We start from the raw sequence: 22,633 nt of genomic DNA, 5'->3' as shown, positions 1-22,633 counted from the left end.
ATCCCGAGAAATCAGGAACATGAGAAGGTCCGTGGCCTTCTCTCTTTCTCTCTTTCTCTCTTGAAATCACGTACATGCGTATTATGTATACACGGAATAGCCAGATCGGGGAATTTGCTTTCCCCTACAATCAATGGCAACTTTTGGATTACATGCATTTGCATCGAGGCATATACCAAAAGTGTTCAAGAGGCCTGAACTCGAGGATCGGTAACATGCAGCGATGCGGCGATACCACTGGCCTAGAGGAATTGGGATTCTTCTCGCGTCAAATGTCGAGGCCAATCATGCTCAACGCACAGACCGAAAGGGCAAAAAAACCAAAAAAAAAAAAAAGGTCCAGGGTGTTACAAGGTGCTTTTGCGCTTTCTTTGCCTAATCTTGAAACAGAAATAATAATTATAGGGCATCGTAAAATTGCGAAAATAGGATATCCCGGAGAATTTGTAATTTTTTAATGAAATAAATATAACATTGAAATATAAACATAAACGTCAAACATGAGATATCATCATCATTCATCATAGACAAAGTTAATGTGTTTGTATTCATAACCTAAGTCATTTGTCGCAGATACAATGTGGTATAGAAGGGGAATAGAAAAGTAGAAGTAGAGAAAAGAGACTGTGTTTGAACGCTTTGAACATTTGAACATTTGAATCTAGATTGCTAGAGACCAAAGTACAGACTAGACTAGACCCCATTTTTATCACTTAAGACGCCACAATGATGTATACGATTGCGACTTGCTTAAGCACTTGAGTACATTGTTTTAAGGAAAATGTAGGAATGGCAACATCTATTTCTGGTCCTTTTTCTCTTGAAATCATCGACTTCAATTGTTTTATTCCCCAATTGAAAAGCGCGCTTATCTTGAAAGTCAATGGGTCTCCAGTTGGCGACTACTAGTAAGTAGAGTACTACTAGAGATCGATCTCTCTTCTCCCGCACGGTCCCTTTTCACCCTGAGAATATTTCAAGTACATAGAAGACTTGGAAGACTTGAAAGACTGGGAAGACTTGGAAGATTGTATAGACATGAGGGTAATTCCCAAGTTTGATTTAAAAAAAAATACCCCATATTTAATAATACGTTCTAATATTTAATAAGAGGCAATTTATACATCAAACTTACAAGCATAAAAATGTATCTCTAGAGAATAAACAGCTTGGATGCGATAGGATCCGTAGAATTCTCTCAAGCCCCATACTCTCTCTGAGGCAAGAAATGTCCGACCTTGGGGAATATGCGACGTTGACGTGCAGGAGAGACGCAGCCAAGTGGGGTCCATTTTAGTGTCCATTTGGACCAACTTGTCCCACTTGAGAAACTTGAGAAGGCGTCGAAGGCGTTAGGTTAAGTGGTCGGACCCTGTGCATTGTAGAGTTTTTGATGCAGTGTAGACTTTGCTAGAATTTCTCAGACCTTCTCACACTTTCTCACCACTCTAGACCTTTAGACCCATGTTAGCACTCCTGTTAGACCCAATGTTTGGGGACTTTGTACCTCTTCCTCCTCCTCCGCGATGCTCCGACACAAGGGAACTTGTTTTAACGGTTCAACTCCACTTTGGATCGACTCGGATTGGAAGTGGGGAAACCTGCATATGGGCTATTATCGTCCGGTCTAGGTCGTTTATTATGCCATTCAGATGCGAAGTAAAAAAGTAGAAAAAGTAGAGGAAAAGAGGGAAAGAGGAAAAGAGTGGCGAACAACAAAACTGTGTTACCACACCCTTTATCTTTAGATAAACTCTACTATCTATGCCTCTTTTTTTCCTGGTTTGGGTTAAACTTGGAAACGTCTTCGTATTTCCCTTTTTCTCTCTCTTTTTTTCTCTCTTTTTTACTCCATCTTTTCTCTGTTTCCCTTTCCTCTTCTCTATCTCTATCTCCACTCTGGGCATTTCCGCATCAGGGAAATGGAGAGTTTCCTTTGAACCTCTTTAACTCTTCCCTTCCAGCTTCTTTTCTCTTCTCTTTTCTCAGCTTCTCTTTTTTTTCTCTCTCTTCTCTTCGCCCTTTTTCTATATTTTATTCTTGAAATAAAATCAACTTGTTGTATGTGACCCATCATAAAAAAGCTCGGGGAAATATGACTGTGGTTCTCGCCCCCCGCGAACAACATTCGCACTTTTCCCCGGATCCGTTGCGAGCCCCCACCGCACAGCGCTATTTCCTCGACCTCCCTTCCAAATCCCCCATGCACCATGTTTATCCCTCCCAGTGTTCCCCTGGCTCCCCACTCTCCCTTCCCCCATCTCCAAGCTTCTCTCCTACCGAAATCGATCAATTCTCTCCAACCACCACCCTGTCGCTCGACGAGGATTTGATTCTCCCATCCTACCAAGGAGAGGGAGACGAGGGAAGGGTCCGCAAGAATTCCGATGCCCTGAGCGACGCGTCCGAAAGTGGAACCCCGTGGACCTGTGGGACCCCAGCTGCCGACGATACCTCTGTTGAAGATGAACCTTCTCGCCATGTAGACTACCTCTCTCATGATTGGCGAGAGGAGGATATTTGGTCTTCTTGGAGATATGTCGCCGCTCGCAAAAATGACTACAGCAATGGTGTACGCTTGGAAAATGCCTCTTGGAGAACCTGGGCCAAAGCAAAGAATAACCTCGGCACCATTTCCCCAGAGACCTTGAATTGGTATGTCCTTTGTAACATTGACCCATTCACCTCGTCTTTTTTTTTCTTTTCCCTCCATCCCTCCTTCCTTTTGGAAGTTAACGGAAATTCCCACCTCCAGGTTAAAAGATTGTGACGTGACTTGGCTCTATGGACCACTCAAGACGTCCGTCTCGAGCGACGCCATAGCATCCGACGTGTCTCCGCCACCCAGTCGCCTGGAAACCCCCAACTCTTATCGGGATCGAAAGCCCATTTTGAAAAAGAAGACCGCTTCAGAGACCATGCTTCAGCGATCCTTATCACAACATACTCTTCTCCAACATGCCGGTGCTATCCTCAAGGCACAAGAAGCCGAACAGGGCTGGACTCGCCCATCCTTCCCTCGATCCAATACGGACCTTGATCACATCCATCATCGAACGGGGAGCTCGACATATTCTCTTGGAGGCACATTGACCACTTCTTCTTCTGGCATGACCTCCCCCAGCGAGCGTCGTCATATCCATTTTAACAATGAGGTGGTTCAATGCATCGCTGTCGAAGCCAAAACTGATGAAGGCTGGCCCGTGACCTTTGACGAAGAGTCATCTTCGGATGATGGGGTCGTCATGATGCCTCGGGTCTTCAGTGATTCCTCTCTCAGCAGCCGCAGCACCCCTCTCGGAACAGCTTCAGCAGCGAAAGCAAAACCATCGCTCCCCTCCCATCCACTACCCTCAAGTACCGTGGGGACACTCCCGAGCCTCGTGTTGAACCTTCAATACTGGATCGCTGGGCCACTTTCTCATCCAGATCAACGTCATCCCCTTCTGCCACCCCTACCTCTTCATCCTTATCCCCCACCCCATCCGTGGAGACTCTCCGACCACCTTCTGCCAACTTCTTGCTGGATGATGACGAAGATCCAACCCTTGACTTTACTGGCCATTACCGAGATCGTCAAGCTTGGTTCGTTCCCGAGGAGGAAGACGAGCTAGCTGATCGACCCCCGCGGTTGTCCACATCCGGCATGTTCGTACCCTACGGTGAGCCGGATGGTGAATCGGAAGGAGAAACTACCCAGCACACCATTCTAGGTCGCGTGGTTGATACGGTCAATACGGCTCGGGATATTGCCCATGTCATTTGGAATGTCGGCTGGCGACGATGATAACCTCATACGCATCACCTTTTTTTTTTTTCTCATCTTGCCCCCCTTTCTTCTATCTTTCGACTCGTGATTCCTCCCAAGTCTGGCCGGTTTCCAAGCTTGATCTTCATCTCATCCTCCCACCACTTCCAATTTCTATAAAAGAGCAACATCAAACGAAAGCGAAAAAAAGCGAAAAGAGAGAGGCAAAAGGAAGAATAGAGGAAAGATCCTACGACTCATGACCAGAAAGAGTCAGATCTTCCTTGTTCATACACAAATAAGTCAGCGGATGATTTTTCGCCTTTTCTCATCCCGTCTGGCTCGTGGTACCATTGGTACTTTGCATCTACCAGGAGTTATTCTTTGTTTTTTGGGGTGGATTATCTTGGTTTTAATGATGGGTATCTTTTTGAATGTTCATGGAGCAAGTAGATAGAGTGGACCAATTCCAGGAAATACAATCCCTGGATTTTTTATCGTGATGTATGACATGAAATATCATATTAATTGAATACATGAATGATTGAAATTATCTATATTCCATTAATTGTAAGAATGTATTGTGTATTCAAAGCTTTGCAGAATAATTTGAAATTCTCAAAAATCTCATAGTTCGAATCCCAATGTTCCCCCCAATGTTCCCCACTGGGCCAAATACCCCAAGTAGTTCTCGACCCCCTAAACCCGCCTTCCCTTTCAACCGTCACCTTCTTTTTCTCCCCCATCTCCCTTTTGGCCCACGTTCTCTCTCTTTTTTTAATAAAAAAAAAGGAGAGGAGGCCTCACATTATGGAGACTGTCAATGTTCCTGAATTGGTCGAGCGCCTTGGGAGTGACGAAGATGCTGTTCGCAAAATGGCCGTCTTTAAGCTCCAGGGCAATATCGGGGATCCATCATTCGCTGATTTATTTATCATTGAGGGCGGATTAACGCGTCTACGCTACTTGACTTTACATGCGAGTGGGAATACATTGGCTTATAGTCTCACCAGTTTTGCAAGACTACTAGAGGTTGACAAAGGATGGGAATGTGTTGATCAGGAACTTGTTGAACGGGTAAGAAACAAACCTTCCCTCCTTTTTAACCCTCTCCTGCCCTGTCGCCGCGCTCTCAATTCAAATCCACTAATCAATCATGTCGCAAAATTATCTAGATTGTCGAATTGATTGTCACCCATCCTCTAGTCAACATCCTCCGAGGCGCCATGTCAATACTCGTATCGGTGGTCTCCCATCCACACGCCGGAGGCGACCCATCACAAGCGGAGGTTTTTGGCTTCCGTGCCCTCAAACCAGCGATCGCTATTTATCCTCAGTTTTTGGAGATGCTTGTCAGTCGGCTTTCTTCGGCGGACCATGCTCTTTGCGCCAATGCGCTCCAATTGATAAATTCCCTTATGCGCGATTCCGTTACCTACGATTCCGAGGCGGAATGGCCGAAATTCATTCAGAAACTGCAGGACTTGGGTGTGATTCGAGCTGTCTATGTCCTGATGCAAGACTCGGCTCTCCAGGATCTTGCACCCCCGCTCATCGAATTCCAATCCCTCACCAAAGTCCTTCTCCGGAAGTGGAGAGATATTCCCTTGCAGCAGGAAAAGCCCGAACACCGTCGCGCCCTAAAGGGTATCTACCTCGCTAGTACCTCTGCAAAGGCACCAGAAGAATCGACAGAAAACGGCGACGAGACCCGGCGCTCGAAAAAACACCATCCGGAAAAATGGCGACGACTAGGGTTTGAGTCTGAAAGCCCTGCGACGGAGTTCTATGAGATGGGCTTCTTGGGCATGATGGACCTGGCAGACTATGTGCGCAGCCATCAGGATGAATTTCAGAAAATGCTCCTTGAGCAGTCCACGAAGCCCTCACGCCAACGCTGCCCGATCGCGCGAGCATCTCTCGCAATCACGTCCATCCTATATGAGCATTTTGAGGTAGACAAGTCCGAGATGGACGATTCCAAGAATTATATGCTCATGGAATCACGGTCCAGCTTGGACAAGCTTTTCAAACCTCTTCTTCTCCACTGGACGCGGTTACACGTCGCAGGGCTGCAGGCCTTTTTCCGCATGTGGAAAGCAACGGCGGCTGAGACGGAGGATCTCGATAAATTAGTGGAGTTGGTTCGCATTCTCATGGAATCAGTGGTTGGCGGAGCTGGTCGAACCAAAGATGTCCAAGATGTCGAAGAGGAACTAGCCAACTTTGAATATCATCGGTTACGGGAACTACAAATGGAGCTCCTGGAACTCACCTACGAAGATGCCTGGGGTCAGCATTTGCGGCAGGTGCGCGAAGAACTTCACCATGAAGCCCTTCAGTTTGTTAAGGAACAGCGCATTCGCTGCCTGTCGCAGGGCGCCTGGTTTTCGCTTGATCCCACTTCCAAGCTCGATTCCACCTCTACCCGGTCTACAGCCTCATTTCAATATGTTCAGCTGTCGCATAATCGCCGGTATCTGCATTTTGGAGAGTTTAATTCTATGGGAGATGGAACTCCGGAATTGGATGCTTTGCCTGAGAAGAGTAAGAAGCCCTTACTCTACTATAGTCTATCTCTTAGATCCAAGCGCTCCTGGAGACGGTCTACTAGACAGGATCTTTATACTACACTCATACTAACTGCTGTCTTCTTATTAGTCGATCTCTCCATTGTCTCATCAGTCGTCTCCAACATCTCCACTAACCCTGACCACTCTTCCTCGGCCACCGTCAAGACCGCCCCACTTCAAGCTTCAACTAAAATTACTATCCATGGCCATGCACAGCCTCAAACAGCAACAAGCCAATCAAAAAGCCATGGACACGCTCGGACTGGTAGTCGGTCTACACAAAAAGAGACAGTGCTCCTTACGCTCCGGCCAGCATCTCACAGCGTGGCTTCAGAATGGTTAGATGGACTGCTTATGCTTCTCAGTCAGCAACCGATCACCGCGGAAACGAACAAGCTGATCGATCTGGTCAGCAATTATGGGCTTAAGATCCGCCTTCTTAATGTTCGATTTGATGACGCCACTTTTGCTGGCGAGGCCCCGCCAGTGCCTGCGCGAGATGGCCTGGATGAAGATTACTATTACGATGTCTTTGGTGGCGCATAAATCGGGATGCATTGAAGGGGTATTGGGGAACTGGACGTTCTAATTTTGATTTTGATATTTTGATGTTTTCTTCCCATGTACATAATGTTTTCTTTTTGGTTATTTTTGGTTTTGGAATCCTGTCGATATACCCGTGGCTGGACATATGTGTACAATATACACTAATTGGAGTCGGACTTTTTTTTGGCATAACTATAAAGCTATTCAAAGAAGATCAATTGAATGATCTCGACCTGTAATTCAATCTGCTCATGTACAAATTTCAAAGAGATCGTATATCAATTGATAGGTTTGTACTGCATATATAATAAAGGTATCTATCTATACATGCACATGTGTATAGTGGTGTATACATGTATTGTTTAGATATGAAGTGGAACCCTTGGCGTCATCAATCAACCTTATCAGTCGCGCTTTTTCCTTTCCTCAACTCCCCGCTTCTTCCAATTGATCATGGACGGTCGTCCTCCGAAAAGACAACGCCGATCAGTCCGTGAAGATGACTCCAAACGAGACTCATCTAAATCTATTCCGAAGCCAGTTGCGCTCGCATCACACCCCAAATCAACACGAGCGCGTCCCAATCCAGCTCCACCGACTCGACAATCCGCTTCCCCTTCGCTCTCTCCCTCCAAACCTGCATCCTCCCCCAAATTGAACAAATCTAAATCTCTTCACGGTTTCTTCCAGCCGGCTACGGACAGTCAACGATGGTCATCGCAGAAATTCGAGACGAAGCGGTCACTCGTACCGACGCAAGAAACATACGCGGACGAAATTGAAGATGACTATGATTCATACGATGAGATCTTCTCTCAACATATTGCTAGCCAAACCTCTAGCTTCAATACGAAGTCCTCCTTATCTTCAAATAATGGACAAACACGCGCGTCGGTATCCAAACCTAAAGCCGCGGGGCGTCAGACGAATCGACCTGCTAAGCGGTTTATCATGCCACCGGATTCCAAGAGCCATAGTTCTCGGCGATCAGATCCTCAACCCCTGATCCAAACGGTTGATCGTCGCCCGTGGGCCCAGCGGTTTGCTCCTTTAAATCTAGACGAGTTGGCCGTTCACATGAGGAAGGTTGCGGATGTACGGAAATGGCTAGAAGAGGCGTTTGCAGGGCAAGCTAGAGAGGTGTGTTGCCCTCCTTCATTCCAGTTATATGGATTCTTTCAACTGAACTGAGGAGAAGATGATAATTGCTTCGTATACGATTGCTAACAAGAAATAGAGACTTTTAGTCCTACGAGGCCCCGCTGGCTCCGGAAAGACGACTACGATCTCGCTACTCTCCGAATCATTAGATTTTGATATTGTAGAGTGGAAGAATCCGTCGGTCTCCGAATTTACTGCCCAAGATTATGTCTCTGTGGGTGCGCAGTTTGAGGAGTTTCTGGATCGGGGCGATCGCTTTGGGGGACTCGATCTAGAAGATACGGCTGGAGACGACGATCATATCCCTCCTCGATCTCGGGACCATCGAATACTCCTAGTGGAAGAATTCCCGACAATGCTGAACCGAAATGCCGGTTTGGCTGCCTTCCGGACATCACTACAACGCTATCTTGCGTCTGCTGCAGATAATCCATTTGGGGAGATACATCCGCCAGTTGTGATGATTGTCTCAGAGACCTTACTAGGCTCGGCATCATCGATAACGGATAATTTTACAGTCCATCGATTACTCGGACCGACATTGTTTAACCATCCAGGTACCAAAATCATAGACTTTAACAGTATCGCCCCAACCTTCATGCAAAAGGCTTTACGTCTGATCCTTGAGAAAGAGGCGCGCAGTTCAAAGCGCGCCCGAATCCCCGGTCCAGTGGTTCTTGAGACAATCTCCGAGATTGGAGACATCCGCAGTGCGGTGTCTTCTCTAGAGTTTCTATGTTTAAAGGGTGACAGTACCGGCAAATGGAGCGGCACTCTTGCCAAGACCAAAGGCAAGAAGGCTCGCGGGGACACAGCTTTAACTCCAATGGAAGAAGAATCTCTTAAAATGATATCTCAGAGAGAGTCAAGTCTAGGGCTATTTCATGCCGTGGGCAAAATTGTGTACAATAAACGCCTCGACCCAAGCCTCGTCCCCGAAGGTACGACGGTTCTTCCTTCACCACCTGATTATTTATCACAGCATCGCCGAGGCAAGGTCTCCCAGGTAGCAGTGGATGCGCTGGCAGATGAGACCGGGACAGACATTACCACGTTTATTTGTGGTCTTCATGAAAACTATCCGCCCTCCTGTGACGGGGGCTCTTTCACCGACAGCATCAATGCGTGCATTGAGGCACTATCTGATAGCGACATTCTCAGTGCCGATCGAAGAGCACCTCTAAATGCTGGAGTTGATAAGCTACGACAAGATGAGATCAGCTATCAGGTTGCCGCACGCGGCTTATTATTTGGTCTTCCGTATCCTGTCAACCGAAGACTGGCCACTGGCGATGGCCGCAGCCGCCCGAGCGATGCACATAAGATGCTCTATCCATCATCTTTACGATTATGGAGAAAGACCGAGGAGATCGAGGGCCTTGTGGATTCATGGATGAACCAGAGGCTGGATCCCTTTGCCAATCCACATAATTTCTCCCACGACATGGGGCCCGCAAAACCTAGAGGTGTAAAGAGCTGGCGAAATGTGCGGGTCGGTCATCAGGGACCTTCTGGTGCAGACCAGTCAGCTACTACGGTGACGATGATGTCGCGCGCTGATACGCTCCTCCACCAATTGCCGTACATGGCTCAAATCCGACGCAATGAGCCCGAATCTTGGCAATTGAATCAAATTACTGGGATACGAAGTAGTCGGTTTGACGATGTTGATGAGGATGAACTGCCCTCGCAGTCGCAATCGCAGCCACCTCGACAGATGGGCCGCAGTGCATTTGGGCCTCGATTACCCCGCAAAGAAGAAAAATTATACCTCAGTGACGACGATATTGTGGATGATTAAATGGATTGAGATAGTCAAGATAATTGAGAAATGTAGGGACTTCAAGCGTCGTTATAAACATTGGAGTATACAATGAAACCTTGCAAGCGCAATCAATGTACGTATATGAAATTATATAGATCGGATAAACAAGCCGATAAGATAAGATTGGTTATCGGTTATCAACACGGGATCCACGCTTGCTTCTCCAACTTTCCCTTCTTACCTTCTACATTGTAAATACCACCTCGCTCCGTTTGTTCTCCTCTACTTAAACAATCATTCCCGCCAATTACCAACAAAAGAGGACCCAATTGCGAAAGAATTGACTCGGAGATACCTAAATTGCACTACAAGACGACTTCTAGACGCCAGCTGTCAACATTTTCCTCCCCCGCAAACTCGTCCCGCACCAGCAACCCTCTCAACATGATCAATGATGGCAATAGCTTGAAACGGAGGCCCGACTCCTACAATGTTAACGGCTCCAAGAATAAAAGCTCTGAGAACGGTACAGCGGTCTCGATTTCTGGCCGAAAACCTCGATCAGCAAAGTCCGACGGATTGATTGCGGCCGCGGCGCATGCTACTGTGCCTGACTGGGCTAACATGACCCTGATGATCTCACTCATATTCGGAGGCTGCTGTGCAAATGTAAGAGAATCAGCAATGGAACCGCCTTGTGTACAAAGATCTCCGGAAATAGTATCTAATAACACTTGTTCTATCTTATAGGTGTTCACTCTCGAGGCTATTATCAAGTAAGTCACCGCACCCATACAGACTCTTGGGAATCAACTATTTTGAAGACAAGAAACTAATGATACTGGTTGCAGAGAACAATCCACCTTGGGTAAACTCTCTTATAAATCGACAGGTATATATTGGTCTCTCTTGTCTCTAACAGTTACTACAGGTCCTTTAATCACCTTCGCACAATTCGTCCTATGTGCTTTATTCACCCTTCCGCATTTTCTCTCCTTATCTGCGGGGCCTCGAAATCTGTTCTTGAATCCTCGGGCGATCCCACTCCAATCATGGTTGATATACACCGCGTTTTTCATCTCAGTCAACATGTTGAACAATTGGGCCTTTGCGTATAAAATCTCTGTGCCTCTTCACATTATCATCCGGTCCGGTGGCCCCGTCGCCTCCATGGTTGTCGGGTATATATTCAATAACAAAACCTATTCTAGCGGCCAGATACTTGCTGTGGTCATGCTGACAGCAGGAGTGGTGGCCGCCGCTCTGGCCGATGCACAGGCCAAAGGTCAGAATGTGGAGTTGACATCCGAGTCAGACGCAGCCGCCATGACTACCACCATTGGATTCACCATTCTTGCCTTGGCAATGGTTCTGTCGGCCTTTCAGGGCATCTATGCTGACAGACTGTACGCGACCTATGGTCGTGATCATTGGAAGGAGGCCTTGTTCTACTCGCACACCCTTTCCCTACCCCTGTTCTTGACTAGCTTTTCGCAGCTCTCGTCACAGTGGAAAGTGGTATCTTCCACACCATCGTTGCTCTCCAAAATAGTAGATGTATCAGCCCCTCCTTTGTCTGGATCCCCCCTCTCGATGTTTTCGACGGCCGTTCAGAATAATGCCTCAATCCAGTCACTGCTGGAACATGTTCCGGTTCAAGTGGCTTACTTGGTTATGAATGCGTTGACACAGTATCTGTGCATCCGGGGTGTGCATCTTTTGTCGGCCAAGTCCTCCTCGTTAACGGTGACTGTGGTGCTCAACATTCGCAAGCTTGTGTCACTCCTGCTTTCGATCTACCTGTTCGGAAATCATCTAGGCTCCGGGGTTTTGGCAGGCGCTATTTTGGTCTTTTTGGGTGGTGGGCTGTATGGATTTGAAGGGACGAGACTGAGAAAAGTGGCTACAAAGAAAGTTCAATGAGCACTGAGATGAGCAAAAAAGGGATCAGAGCATTGTATATGTATTATGACTCATATGAAGCATTCCTTAGCTTGGACGACCAGCTCTGGTCTAAATCGATATGATTTTAACCGCAGGGAAAACAAACATCAGTATGTAAATCAATCTCGAGGTTGCATGCGTGGATAGAAGAAGGATTCGACCTCCACACTGGATATTGGTTGAACATGTCCTTTTTATTTAGCCAGTCTACTACTTACTATTGCCAAAATAATAGCCAAGAGCGATAGTATGCCGGGCCCTGGTATTTGAACGTACAGTAGCAGCGGCAAGATGATGATCAGGACAGTGAGATCCAAGTGTGAAGAGAGTAGATACATCGCAAGCATGTGCATCCAGTTTCCACCCCAAACAAGAAGAAGAAGAAGAAAGAAAAAAGAACAATAATTGTACATTTCCAAACAAACATAAAACTATCCCATACTTAAAACAAGCTCACGGGGTGATGAAGCCAAAAAACGCCCCCCGGGCACATCTATAAAACTTCACCAACAATCTTCGCGGCCTCTTTGTAAGTATCCAACAGCCGTTCGCACTTCTCGCGCTCGGCCTTGATGCCGTCGTCTTCGTACAATAACTCCCCGAACAGATCTTCTTTGTAGAGTTCGCTGACAAGTCGGTTCTGGACGACATCTTTACTGTGGTTGACAAGCAAGTGCATGATGGTTTTGGGGACCTGATCGGCAATGGTCTCGCGAACAATGTGGAAGTATGAAGAGATCAGACGACGGATAAGTTCAGTCTCCAGCATTTCGCGGTCAGTAAGAGTAGGCTCCGCGTTTTCATTAGGCTAAAAAGCGCAAGAAAAAAAGAAGACAAAAACGTTAGCCCGGAATATATAAATAAGTAAATGCTGGGAAATTTTGATAGGTAACTTACGAAAACTGACGTATCACCTCCATACTCCGAGGGAGCAGTATACTCCTCTGGCATCACTGGTGACCGTACTTCTGCACGACGAATACTCTGGCTGATGCTAGGCTCACTCATATGGGCAGCTCGATTCATTTGCTGGGGTGGCGAAGCTGGGTTTTGAACGCCTTCCTTGCCGAAGAAGTAGTTCAAGAAGGAGTCACGCGTGGTGTGCGAGCCACCGAAACCAGCTGTTTGACCCGCATAAGTACCGTTCAGAGTGGCAGCGATACCATTCTCTGCGTTGCGGCTCACATTGGGAGACAAACTGCGCGCACCCTTGGAAGAATGGTTTCGGAGGGGAAGGTTCTGGGACTTGGATTCGGATTGGATTTCCTCGTCCTCTGGCATGCCAGCAGTGCCATTGGCCGTGCCCAGCTCCTTCTGGCGTCGCTTCTCCCGTTTTTTCTTCTCCTCGGCCAAGATAGCCTTTCGCTCTTCTTCTTGACGATTCTGAATGATAGATTGCATAGCGGCTGCGGCACCAGGGAAGTTGGGATGGTTGGTGTTGATGTAGGCTCTTTGAATGGAGATCAAAGATTCTACGTAGCTAGAGCATGGCCCCAGGCGTTCACGAAGAAGATCGGAGACTACCTCAATCAACTTACCCTGCAGACGGGGGAAGCGCAATAGCTCTTGAGAGCCACAGGTGTGACAGATCTTGATAAGCTCCTCGTATACCAACTCCACACATCGTTGAGCGGGTGCCTCCAGAAGCTTGATTTGCGGCTTCACCAAGAGATCAAAAGCGAGCTCTGGTACAAAAAGACTGGGCCGGGGGCCCGTCGAGTTGCGGATGGCTGTCCTAATATCCGAGACCGTCAGATTGTGTGTAGGGTCAATTGTCTCCAGAGAATTGCCAAAGACTTCGTTGAAGATATAGTAAATCCTGGCACCACCACAAAGCTCCTTAGTGGAGATCTCTGAGGAGGTTCCGTCAATAGATGAGATGAAGGAGGAGGCAAAGCGAGTCATGAGCTGTAGGATCAGCGATCCCCTGTGTTCCTTGCCACTGAATTGCTTGTTGCCATAGCTAGCCAACTCCTGCTGGGTCTGGCCCATCAGCGTATTCAGACGAGCTTTGATATCAGGCAACCGGTCTCGAATATGCGTCATAAGGGTGGAGTTCAAGGTCTTAGCCAAGAACTGGGTACCACACCGGTTGGCCATGTTGCGATATGCCGGGTGGTGACGGAAGAAGTCTGCCTCTGCACGCAAAGCGTCAGAGAGCGACTTTCCACACTGGATATCCTGTTGCGATCGGTTGACCACGCCGATGAAACCCAGTTTTAGAGGGTATACCCGGCCAGACAGAATATCCATAGCGTTCGTGCCGTGATCCATAAGATCCAGCTTGGACAAAACTCCGATTGTCCTCCGGCCCATGGGGTCCACTTGGCGCGCGAGCTTTAAGGCTTCTGAATTGACCAAATCCACGTTGGCCGGGGATACCGCAAGAATTATACTATTCGGCTTGGCGATGTATTCTAAAATGAGAGTTCGAGTCTGCTTCTCAATGTCGGAAGGTTGATCACCAATCGGCACCTTGGTCAGACCCGGTAAATCGACCAAAGTCAAGTTTAGGACATGAGGGGAAAAGATCTTGAGGTTGATTGGCTGGCGGTTGATGCCCTTGTTGCTTCCTGCGATCCGTGCCGTTTCAGCTTCGATTTCCTGTTTGACTGACGCAAAGTCGTCAAACTTGCGGCCCGGTTGGTGGTGGAATTCTGCCCATTCGTGCTGGCCGGCCACACTGGCTGCCGTGTGCGGAACATGGACCTCATCGTGATCGGGCAGGTCGTCACGCTCGCTAGGGATGTTGATCAGTTGAAGGATCAGGGGACGTCGAGTAACGATGCCGCTTCCACGTGGTAAGAAGTCCCGTCCGACAATGTTCTCCAGTACTGATGACTTGCCGGAAGATTGCGAGCCGACAACAACCTAGAAATCCCGAGGCAAATTAGTCTCTTGACTCCAATCTCCTCGGAACTTGGATTCATATCACTCACAATCTGAGGCAAATCAAGGGAATCATTTCCAATGGTGTTGAACACCAGATCCTGGAGCTTGTTCACAGTGACGAGCAGATCCTCACCTAGCGACGCCATTTTGGTACGTATAATATGTATGGGAGGAGAAAGAAGGATTCAGGACTGACACCCAAGTGTCAACAACGTACACCAAACGGCAAGGTATCGGCAGGATCAGACTACCGCCAGGGAGGTTTGTAAACGAAGATACCTCACGCGTGGACGGGGAACGCACCTCTCGTAGTCTCACACTTGTTTATGCCGCTTTTCGAGGCACGTGATGCTGACTGATGGCAGGTTATGTAATGCTCATGACGTCTTCCAATTTGAGAATATCAGGACTTGGTTAAGACAAGTATATCTATACAATTTAAGAAATTATTATTATTCTTCTTCTTCTTCTTTTCATGTATACTACTTTAAAAGTTGAATTGATGATATTTTGTGGAGACTGATTTGTTACATCTTGTGCTTCCTTGGATATAAGATACACCTGAAGTGTATCGCATATCATGTAGAGGAACGGAGATAAGAGGGAGAGAAACACAAAAGCTGATGATGAGCGAGAAAGCTATTTACACACACATGGGTCTGGGGAATTTCTTTTCTACTCATCCAACTGTACATAGTTGGCCGGGAACAATCCTCGCGCTCCCTTATACTCACCAAGCCACCAGTCATCGTCAGGGAATTCCTAGAAAAGATAGTTAGCAAGGCTTTTCTCGAGGTTTATGATGATGAATATGTTTAGTGCCATACCACATTGACGATTGTAGCACCCTCCGGGAAGCTGAGTTCGTTATCTTCAGCTGCTTCGTAGTCATATAGTGCGGATGCAGTCGGACCGTGGCTTTCAGCAGCAGAGGGAGGCTCAGGTGCCGCAACAGGTGCAGGCGCAGGAACATGCGCAGGAACGGGTTCCGGCTCGGGCTCGGCTTGAGGCTCCAAATCTTGCTCATGGGCATGTGAAGTAAGGTGATCACCCTCAATGATTTCAACATAGTTTCCAGGGAACAAGCCACGTTCACCCTGAACATTCACGCCCAGCCACCAATCATCGTCGACCATCTCAATTTCAGTTACAAGTTCTCCTTCGCGGAGATCGATCTCGTTGTCTTCGGCCTTCTCATAATCATATTGCACCACGGCGCGTAGTTCATTCTGATCCTGTTGATCAGGAACTGTGGCTTCAGCTGTAGCTCGGCCCAGGTCATGCGTCTCATCTTCAAGATCTTGCTCGTTTGGCACAGCTTCCTGGAGGCTTTGCACCGGCAAGGCTGGAGGTGGGGCCTGTTGCTCTTCGTGTGCATCGGCCAACCCGCGACTCACAGGAATTGCCACGCGGATAGGGGAGCTATCACGCACTGGAGGAGTGGGGGGAGTGGGAGAGCGTGGCGGCTGGGGCGGTGGGGTAGGTAGCTCTTGTTGCACATCATGCTCCTTCTCTTCCGGCTCAGTGGGACCCGAGGGCAAACCAGGAACGGGAACAGGACGACTCGCTTGGGGCACAGCTGGAGGTGCTTCGATATCGATTGACTGGGTGGGTGGCTGAGCGAATTGGTCACGCACATCTTGAATATGGGTAGAGGGGTGACCTGTCTCCGCACCATACGAGTCGGAGGCCTTCACGTCCGCCATCTCAGGGACCGGCTTTTCCTGGACAGTCTGGACGGTCGCCCAAGACTTACCCGTGTACCCACTCTTCCACTCGCTGGGACCACTTGGCTGGCTCTGAATCGGGCGAGGCGGCGGCAGTGCATCGCCTGCTGATCCAGTATCACGCTCTTTGGCTTTGCGTTCTGCCCACAACTGAGCAGGTGTTTTACCTCCCTTGTCCGCAAAGGTTCGACTGGCGCTTCCAATTTGGACATTCGGGGTAGTGGATGACGCGCCAATGGTGGTGGGAAGGGGCGGTTTAGTTCCGGGGAATGATGAGCCGGAGCCGAACTTGTTAGCAATCTTGGGCTTTGGCAGGTTGGTCAGACGTTCCGCCTCCTGGTTAACAGCCGGTCGTTCGGGGAGTGTCGTGGGTTCATTGTGAGGAACGGGTCCCCGGGCTGAAACATCATCATTTGCGCCATCGGGTTTCTGCGATCGGGCACGAATTGCGGCAATATCCACTTTGCCTACTGGTTCGTACGATCCTTTCACAGGAGCAGGACGATCGTCTTTCAGCTGACCAGAATCCGCGGCCTGGCGCCTAATGGCAGCAATATCGACCTTGCCGATCGGTTGGTAAGCACCGCGGACTACATTACTCGCATCTTCTGTGAAGGCCGAAGCAGTTGGTCGAGATGCGGGGGCCTGGTTCTCTGATTTAAGCTGTTGCAGGTTCACCTTTGTGGGTTGGTATGCAGACTGAACCTTCTCCAGCTGGGAACGAGTGACTGGGGGTGCATCTTCACCCCAGCCATCACCATCTACAGCCGCCGATGGCTTGGGGCGCAGTGCCGGGGCTGGGGATGGGGCAATACCTCCTGATCGAGAGGGTGTGAAAACCGGCTTACTGGCAACCGGTGGGCGAGGTGCGGGTGTCGGAGCTGGTGCCTGCGATTCTGGTGAATACTTCGAGCCAGATGAGTCTGCCACGCGTTGGACAATGCCCTCCGGGGACAGATGATCATCTGTTCTCGCTGTTATCTGGACATGGTAGCCCTAATGTGTTTGAACAACGGTCAGTCTCAACCGTGTGGGGTATACCAACCAGAGAAGTCAGGTACTCACGTGTAGGAACTTCGATACGCTGGCCAAGTGACTGGTGAAATAGCCCTTGGTTCTCTCGGGAACACCTTCGCCACACCAGGCAATAAGAACATTCTTGGGTAAGCCGGTGTTGGGGTCGGTCACCTTGACGTACGCGAATTGTACACGACCCTCGGAGAATTCATCGATGAGGTCAAGCAATTCACCCTCTGTATAGCGGGTGTGAGCAGTAGCGCCAAATTGAAGAGACAGGGGAATAACTGACCGCCAGTGTTTTGAACCTTCAAAACACTTTCTTTGTTTCCAGCGTCCTGCTGGAAGGCATTGACCAGTGGGGTTGAGACGGAGAAGACGGCCCATTGGCCATATGTCGGTGAGCCGTTCTTGGGAGGGGCCGAGTTCACGACAGACTGATAGCTCTTTGATATCGATGGCCCGTTGGCCGACAGATTGAGAGATGCCATAGCGGCGAAAATTTGTTGGTCAATAAAATGATCAATGCCCGCACGAGGTTGGGAAGAAGATTGGTGGGGGAAAGTGAAGGGGAGGAAAAGGGGCGGAGGGAGTTCGAGAAGCTATTGATAGATCCACAATTATCAGTTTCGAGGAGATCACAATGGCTTGGTAGACCTTTCGGGTATAATCACGATGAGATCTCTTGGATGGGGGTTTTTTGTACAGGTAGTTGTCGGCTCGGAATGTAGAGGTGTCAAGAAGGGGAAGGGAAGAGAAGAGGGGGAAGTGGCGGAAAGGAAGTAAGTGACCACATACTAACTAGGCAACGAAGGATCTCTCCAGGACTAATATATGCCAAGTTATATAATCAAATTCCCACAATTTACACTACTTTTTGCTAGTAAGATGAATAATAAATCAGTATCGGGAGATATATACATGATAATTAGAGTAAAGCAAAGTAAAGATATGATCTGGAGTTATATACATTGATGATGTATAACCCCCCCCCCCCCCCCCCCCTCTCTTGAATTACATGATACATCATAATAAAGGAAAGCAAATGACATCAATGGCATCAACATTGAATAGATCAATACATCAAAATCAACATATATATATTATAGAAGCAATAAACCACTTATTCCATTTCCAGTGTATTACCAGTATATTGATAATATTTTAAATACTCTTATGCTCATGCTATGGTGTAATCTAGTCCCAGTAATGAATAATACCTGCTAGCACTAACTAAGTAGGTAATGGATTCCAAAGCTTCGAGACGAAAAGCATGACTAAGTTAACTATCCACGTCACTAACTTGACTAAGGCACTAGCTTAATGATATAAATAGAGATGGGGTTTATCTAGTTCAAAAGTACACTAGTTAAATATATATATACTGTATCACCTCTAGTTAAATATTTTTTCTTACATTATTTGATACATGACCTTGAAGCCTTGTTCCGTACAAACCCTCGTTATAAAGACAAAAGATCCACTATAGCTACATCTATGCTAAATGTCACAATACGTCATAAAGAAACAAATTTACAATACGTGTTTCTTATACATATGTATATGGGAAACTCATACCCCAACTTTTGATAAATATGTCGATTATTAATTATGTTAGGATTTGATGAATTCAACATTTCATTCAAATGTTTTATTTTTTAACAAAATTGAAGCATATGATATTGTACATGTTGTGGCTATTACTACAAGTCCACGGGTTATCAATATTGTACTGACTCACCGAGAAGTGGAACTTACATACAAATATGTCCCTTACGTGAATTTTTTTTCTTCTTCTTTGGGACTTCCCACCCCCCTCACATCTTCCTTTTATAAGGAATATTAAGGAGATTATTCTTTATTTCTTTTTTCCTTCAATATGATTCAATAGAATTTTCAATTAATCTTATTGTTTATTCGCTTTAATTCGAACTCTCGCCCCTTTGTGAACCATCGAATCAGATCTTCTCCCCCCACTCCCCTCATCTACGGTGTATCACAAAACCTGACCTTCCAAAGTCATGGGGTCTTCCGAGTCCGACAAAGTCGGTCACATTCCCAATCAGCATGACAGTCTCGCTTTCGAGAGTGATCCGCTCCCCTCGCCGGGCTTTGATCACACAGGTGCAAGCTCCCCTGCTCTTGAAGATCCCGACGCAAAAGCTTCGGCCGGCATCCTGCCTCGAGATCAACAGCAGAAGACCGCCACTTACGACTATGCCTATGAAAAATCATTGAGCCACGCCGAGGCGAAGCTCTTCTACCAACACCACCAGCTGGCGTCCAAGAGTGGTGACAACACAGGGCCAGTAAGCCCGGTGCCTTCGTGGCGTCCCATGGGCGATTCGCACGACGACAGTCTAGCAATGGTCACGGAGGCTAGTCCACGGCATTCGGTCCATCCGACACGCAAGGGCTCCATGGTGTTGGAGTCCGATTGGAGTTTGGATTCCCCCGCAGATCATAGTACCGATGGGGCGGTCCGTGGTAGCCAGCTGGCCGACCACTCGGTCCACAGTCATGCTGAACCCCTGGGGACAACGCATGGCCAGGGACTGCACGTATCGGGTGGGGAGAATCTTCACGGATCTGGTCTTGGAATCGTCTCCCAGGGGCCGGGAGGAGACGCCATCACCTCTGAATTGCATGCCATCTACCGCAAGATCAAGGGGCTTTTGGACCGACGTGCTAAATATCTAGAGCTGTCACTACAGAGACCCAATGATGATCCCAGAGACCACCAAGACTGGGAAATATACCCACCTCCGCCTGAGCCTGCGTGGCACGAAGGCAAAGAGTACCAGCCTGAAAATGTCGGGGGACCCGCCGATCAAACAGGGAGGAAGAGGAAGATAGGCCAAGATATCGGCGAAGATTTCGACATGAACGAACTCACCCTGCCTGCCGAGTCCTCCTGGACGTATCGCTTGGATAGCAACAGTGTTTACCAGGTGTTCGAGTCGGAATCAGCAGCAGATCGGCATGAACCGATGGTCCAGATTCCATCCCTGCGTGATTTCTACATGGACCTTGATGCTGTCGTAGATGTTTCTTCTGAGGGACCGGCTAAAAGCTTTGCTTTCAAGCGCCTCTCGTACCTCGAAGGCAAATTTCAACTGTACACGCTGCTGAATGAGTATCAAGAGATTGCAGACAGCAAGAAGGTGCCACATCGCGATTTTTACAATGTGCGCAAGGTGGATACTCACGTTCACCACTCAGCATGCATGAATCAGAAACATCTTCTGCGTTTCATCAAAAGCAAGATGCGAAAATCCCCTGACGAAGTCGTGCTCTTTCGAGATGGCAAACATTTGACTCTGCGGGAAGTATTTGAGAGTATCAACCTGACGGCTTACGACCTCAGCATCGATACATTGGATATGCACGTTAGTCTTTCCCGGCTCCGTCGAAATTTATTATGAAGGGGAGGTAGGGGAAAATGCTAACGGTCTATAGGCACATACTGATTCCTTCCACCGGTTTGACAAATTCAACCTCAAATACAATCCTGTAGGCGAGTCCCGTCTTCGTGAGATCTTCTTGAAAACGGATAATTACATCAATGGCCGTTACCTGGCAGAGATTACCAAGGAAGTCATCTCCGATCTAGAGTCCAGCAAGTATCAAATGGTTGAATGGCGGATTTCGATCTACGGACGATCCGCCGACGAGTGGGACAAACTCGCTGCCTGGGTAGTTGACAATAAATTGTTTTCACCCAATGTTCGCTGGCTGATCCAGGTTCCACGGCTATATGATGTGTATAAGTCGAGTGGGATGATGGAAAACTTTGAGCAGGTCATCTCGAATGTCTTCCGGCCACTATTTGAAGTGACCAAGGATCCATCTAGTCACCCGAAGCTTCATGTCTTCCTTCAACGTGTGGTGGGATTTGACAGCGTTGACGATGAGAGTAAGGCCGAGCGGCGATTGTACCGGAAGTATCCCATCCCGCGGGATTGGAACACCAAACAGAACCCCCCATATACCTATTGGATCTACTTCATGTTTGCCAATATCGCCTCACTCAACCACTGGCGGCAACGGCGGGGTTTCAATACATTCGTCCTTCGACCCCATTGTGGAGAAGCGGGAGATCCCGATCATCTCGCCGTTGGATTCCTCTGCTGTCACAGTATCAGCCATGGTATCTTGCTGCGTAAGGTACCCCTGCTGCAGTACCTGTATTATCTGGACCAGATCGGCATTGCCATGTCACCTCTCAGCAACAATGCATTGTTCCTGACCTACGATAAAAATCCCTGCGCCAGCTTTTTCAAGCGTGGACTTAACGTGTCGTTATCTACCGATGACCCGCTGCAGTTTGCGTTTACAAAAGAACCTCTTATTGAGGAGTATTCGGTAGCGGCTCAAATTTATAAGTTCAGCGCAGTCGACATGTGCGAATTGGCTAAACATTCTGTTATTCAAAGCGGATTTGAGCTCTCGTTGAAGAAGCGTTGGCTAGGGTCAAATTGCAACCTTCCAGGATTTGCAGGCAACAATGTCGCCAAAAGCAATGTCCCAGATATCCGTGAAGCGTTTCGGCATGAGACGCTTCAGTCTGAGCTGTCATTGTAAGTCATCTCCTTGTCATATGGTCAAATTATCTCAAATTGCTGATGTCGGATAATCATAGAATTGCGCGATATGCCGAAGGCTCTGTTGCGGAGGAACAACCCGTTCTAGCGCCAGGTCTGCTGCATACTGCTAATCAGGCATCTGCTAAGCCTACGCCTCATGGTATGTCCTTGTTCACTTAAACTGGCTTCATTCCATAAACACGTCTGCATGTCATAGTAAACTTACTTCGGTTGGTCCTCAATTAGCTTCGCCCTAATCTATCCTCCGATGATGTGAAGTCATACACACCAACACTGAAAATCCTGCCCTAGCAATGCTGATCGTTCTATTTACTGTTGCGGTCTAATTAATGTAGCTCAGATATGGCCTGCAGCTATGGGAACACAAGTTTTCGAGTGGGTTGGGATAGTAGAGTCCTATTTTTATAGAAATTTACAAAAGATGATTCGCAAAGCAAGTATGCATTCTGCACAAATGCTATTGGGCCTACCTTAATCCATTCTTAAGGAATAAGTGCCAATGAATAGAGCGCACGTAAAACACACCTATGAGCCGGCCTTGGTGGCACCTGGGGCTATATTTATTCAAGGGATTTAGTTTGTGTTCATGGGTTAAAAGGCACCACTGCTTATACATACATATGCTGCGCACTTGTGTATGGGCCATATATTCG

General features: G+C 47.8%; 7 protein-coding genes across 7 annotated transcripts; 5 read left to right on the top strand and 2 right to left on the bottom strand.

Annotated features, from left to right (window-relative positions):
- Positions 1 to 2,095: 2,095 nt before the first annotated feature.
- N7466_003450 (protein phosphatase regulator REG1) lies at positions 2,096 to 3,787 on the top strand (the record flags this gene model as incomplete). Its single annotated transcript, XM_057162847.1, has 3 exons — positions 2,096 to 2,655; positions 2,756 to 3,257; positions 3,284 to 3,787. The coding sequence occupies 3 exons, from the start codon at positions 2,096 to 2,098 to the stop codon at positions 3,785 to 3,787; spliced, it is 1,566 nt and encodes a 521-aa protein (XP_057023962.1).
- Positions 3,788 to 4,558: 771 nt separating this feature from the next.
- N7466_003449 (ELMO/CED-12 family protein) lies at positions 4,559 to 6,867 on the top strand (the record flags this gene model as incomplete). The annotated part of the gene is made up of 3 exons (XM_057162846.1): positions 4,559 to 4,825; positions 4,924 to 6,295; positions 6,410 to 6,867. 3 exons carry the CDS (start codon positions 4,559 to 4,561, stop codon positions 6,865 to 6,867), a joined length of 2,097 nt encoding a protein of 698 aa, XP_057023961.1.
- A 453-nt stretch (positions 6,868 to 7,320) lies between these two features.
- On the top strand, positions 7,321 to 9,829 carry N7466_003448 (uncharacterized protein; the record flags this gene model as incomplete). Its single annotated transcript, XM_057162845.1, has 2 exons — positions 7,321 to 8,007; positions 8,105 to 9,829. The coding sequence occupies 2 exons, from the start codon at positions 7,321 to 7,323 to the stop codon at positions 9,827 to 9,829; spliced, it is 2,412 nt and encodes an 803-aa protein (XP_057023960.1).
- Positions 9,830 to 10,237: 408 nt separating this feature from the next.
- On the top strand, positions 10,238 to 11,716 carry N7466_003447 (uncharacterized protein; the record flags this gene model as incomplete). Its single annotated transcript, XM_057162844.1, has 4 exons — positions 10,238 to 10,462; positions 10,544 to 10,569; positions 10,645 to 10,661; positions 10,725 to 11,716. 4 exons carry the CDS (start codon positions 10,238 to 10,240, stop codon positions 11,714 to 11,716), a joined length of 1,260 nt encoding a protein of 419 aa, XP_057023959.1.
- Positions 11,717 to 12,230: 514 nt separating this feature from the next.
- N7466_003446 (dynamin-related GTPase DNM1) lies at positions 12,231 to 14,775 on the bottom strand (the record flags this gene model as incomplete). The annotated part of the gene is made up of 3 exons (XM_057162843.1): positions 12,231 to 12,545; positions 12,635 to 14,608; positions 14,677 to 14,775. 3 exons carry the CDS (start codon positions 14,773 to 14,775, stop codon positions 12,231 to 12,233), a joined length of 2,388 nt encoding a protein of 795 aa, XP_057023958.1.
- A 529-nt stretch (positions 14,776 to 15,304) lies between these two features.
- N7466_003445 (putative actin binding protein) lies at positions 15,305 to 17,864 on the bottom strand (the record flags this gene model as incomplete). Its single annotated transcript, XM_057162842.1, has 4 exons — positions 15,305 to 15,391; positions 15,457 to 17,352; positions 17,422 to 17,609; positions 17,666 to 17,864. 4 exons carry the CDS (start codon positions 17,862 to 17,864, stop codon positions 15,305 to 15,307), a joined length of 2,370 nt encoding a protein of 789 aa, XP_057023957.1.
- A 1,530-nt stretch (positions 17,865 to 19,394) lies between these two features.
- On the top strand, positions 19,395 to 22,139 carry N7466_003444 (uncharacterized protein; the record flags this gene model as incomplete). The annotated part of the gene is made up of 3 exons (XM_057162841.1): positions 19,395 to 20,762; positions 20,833 to 21,953; positions 22,016 to 22,139. The coding sequence occupies 3 exons, from the start codon at positions 19,395 to 19,397 to the stop codon at positions 22,137 to 22,139; spliced, it is 2,613 nt and encodes an 870-aa protein (XP_057023956.1).
- Between the last annotated feature and the right edge of the window lie 494 nt (positions 22,140 to 22,633).

The sequence above is a fragment of the Penicillium verhagenii genome (assembly GCF_028828195.1).
Source record: "Penicillium verhagenii strain IBT 33310 chromosome Unknown utg000004l_segment0_segment0, whole genome shotgun sequence".
Taxonomy (NCBI): Eukaryota; Fungi; Ascomycota; class Eurotiomycetes; order Eurotiales; family Aspergillaceae; genus Penicillium; species Penicillium verhagenii.
The sequence above is the reverse complement of the archived record's forward strand: the minus strand, read 5'-3'. Positions and strand labels throughout refer to the sequence as shown.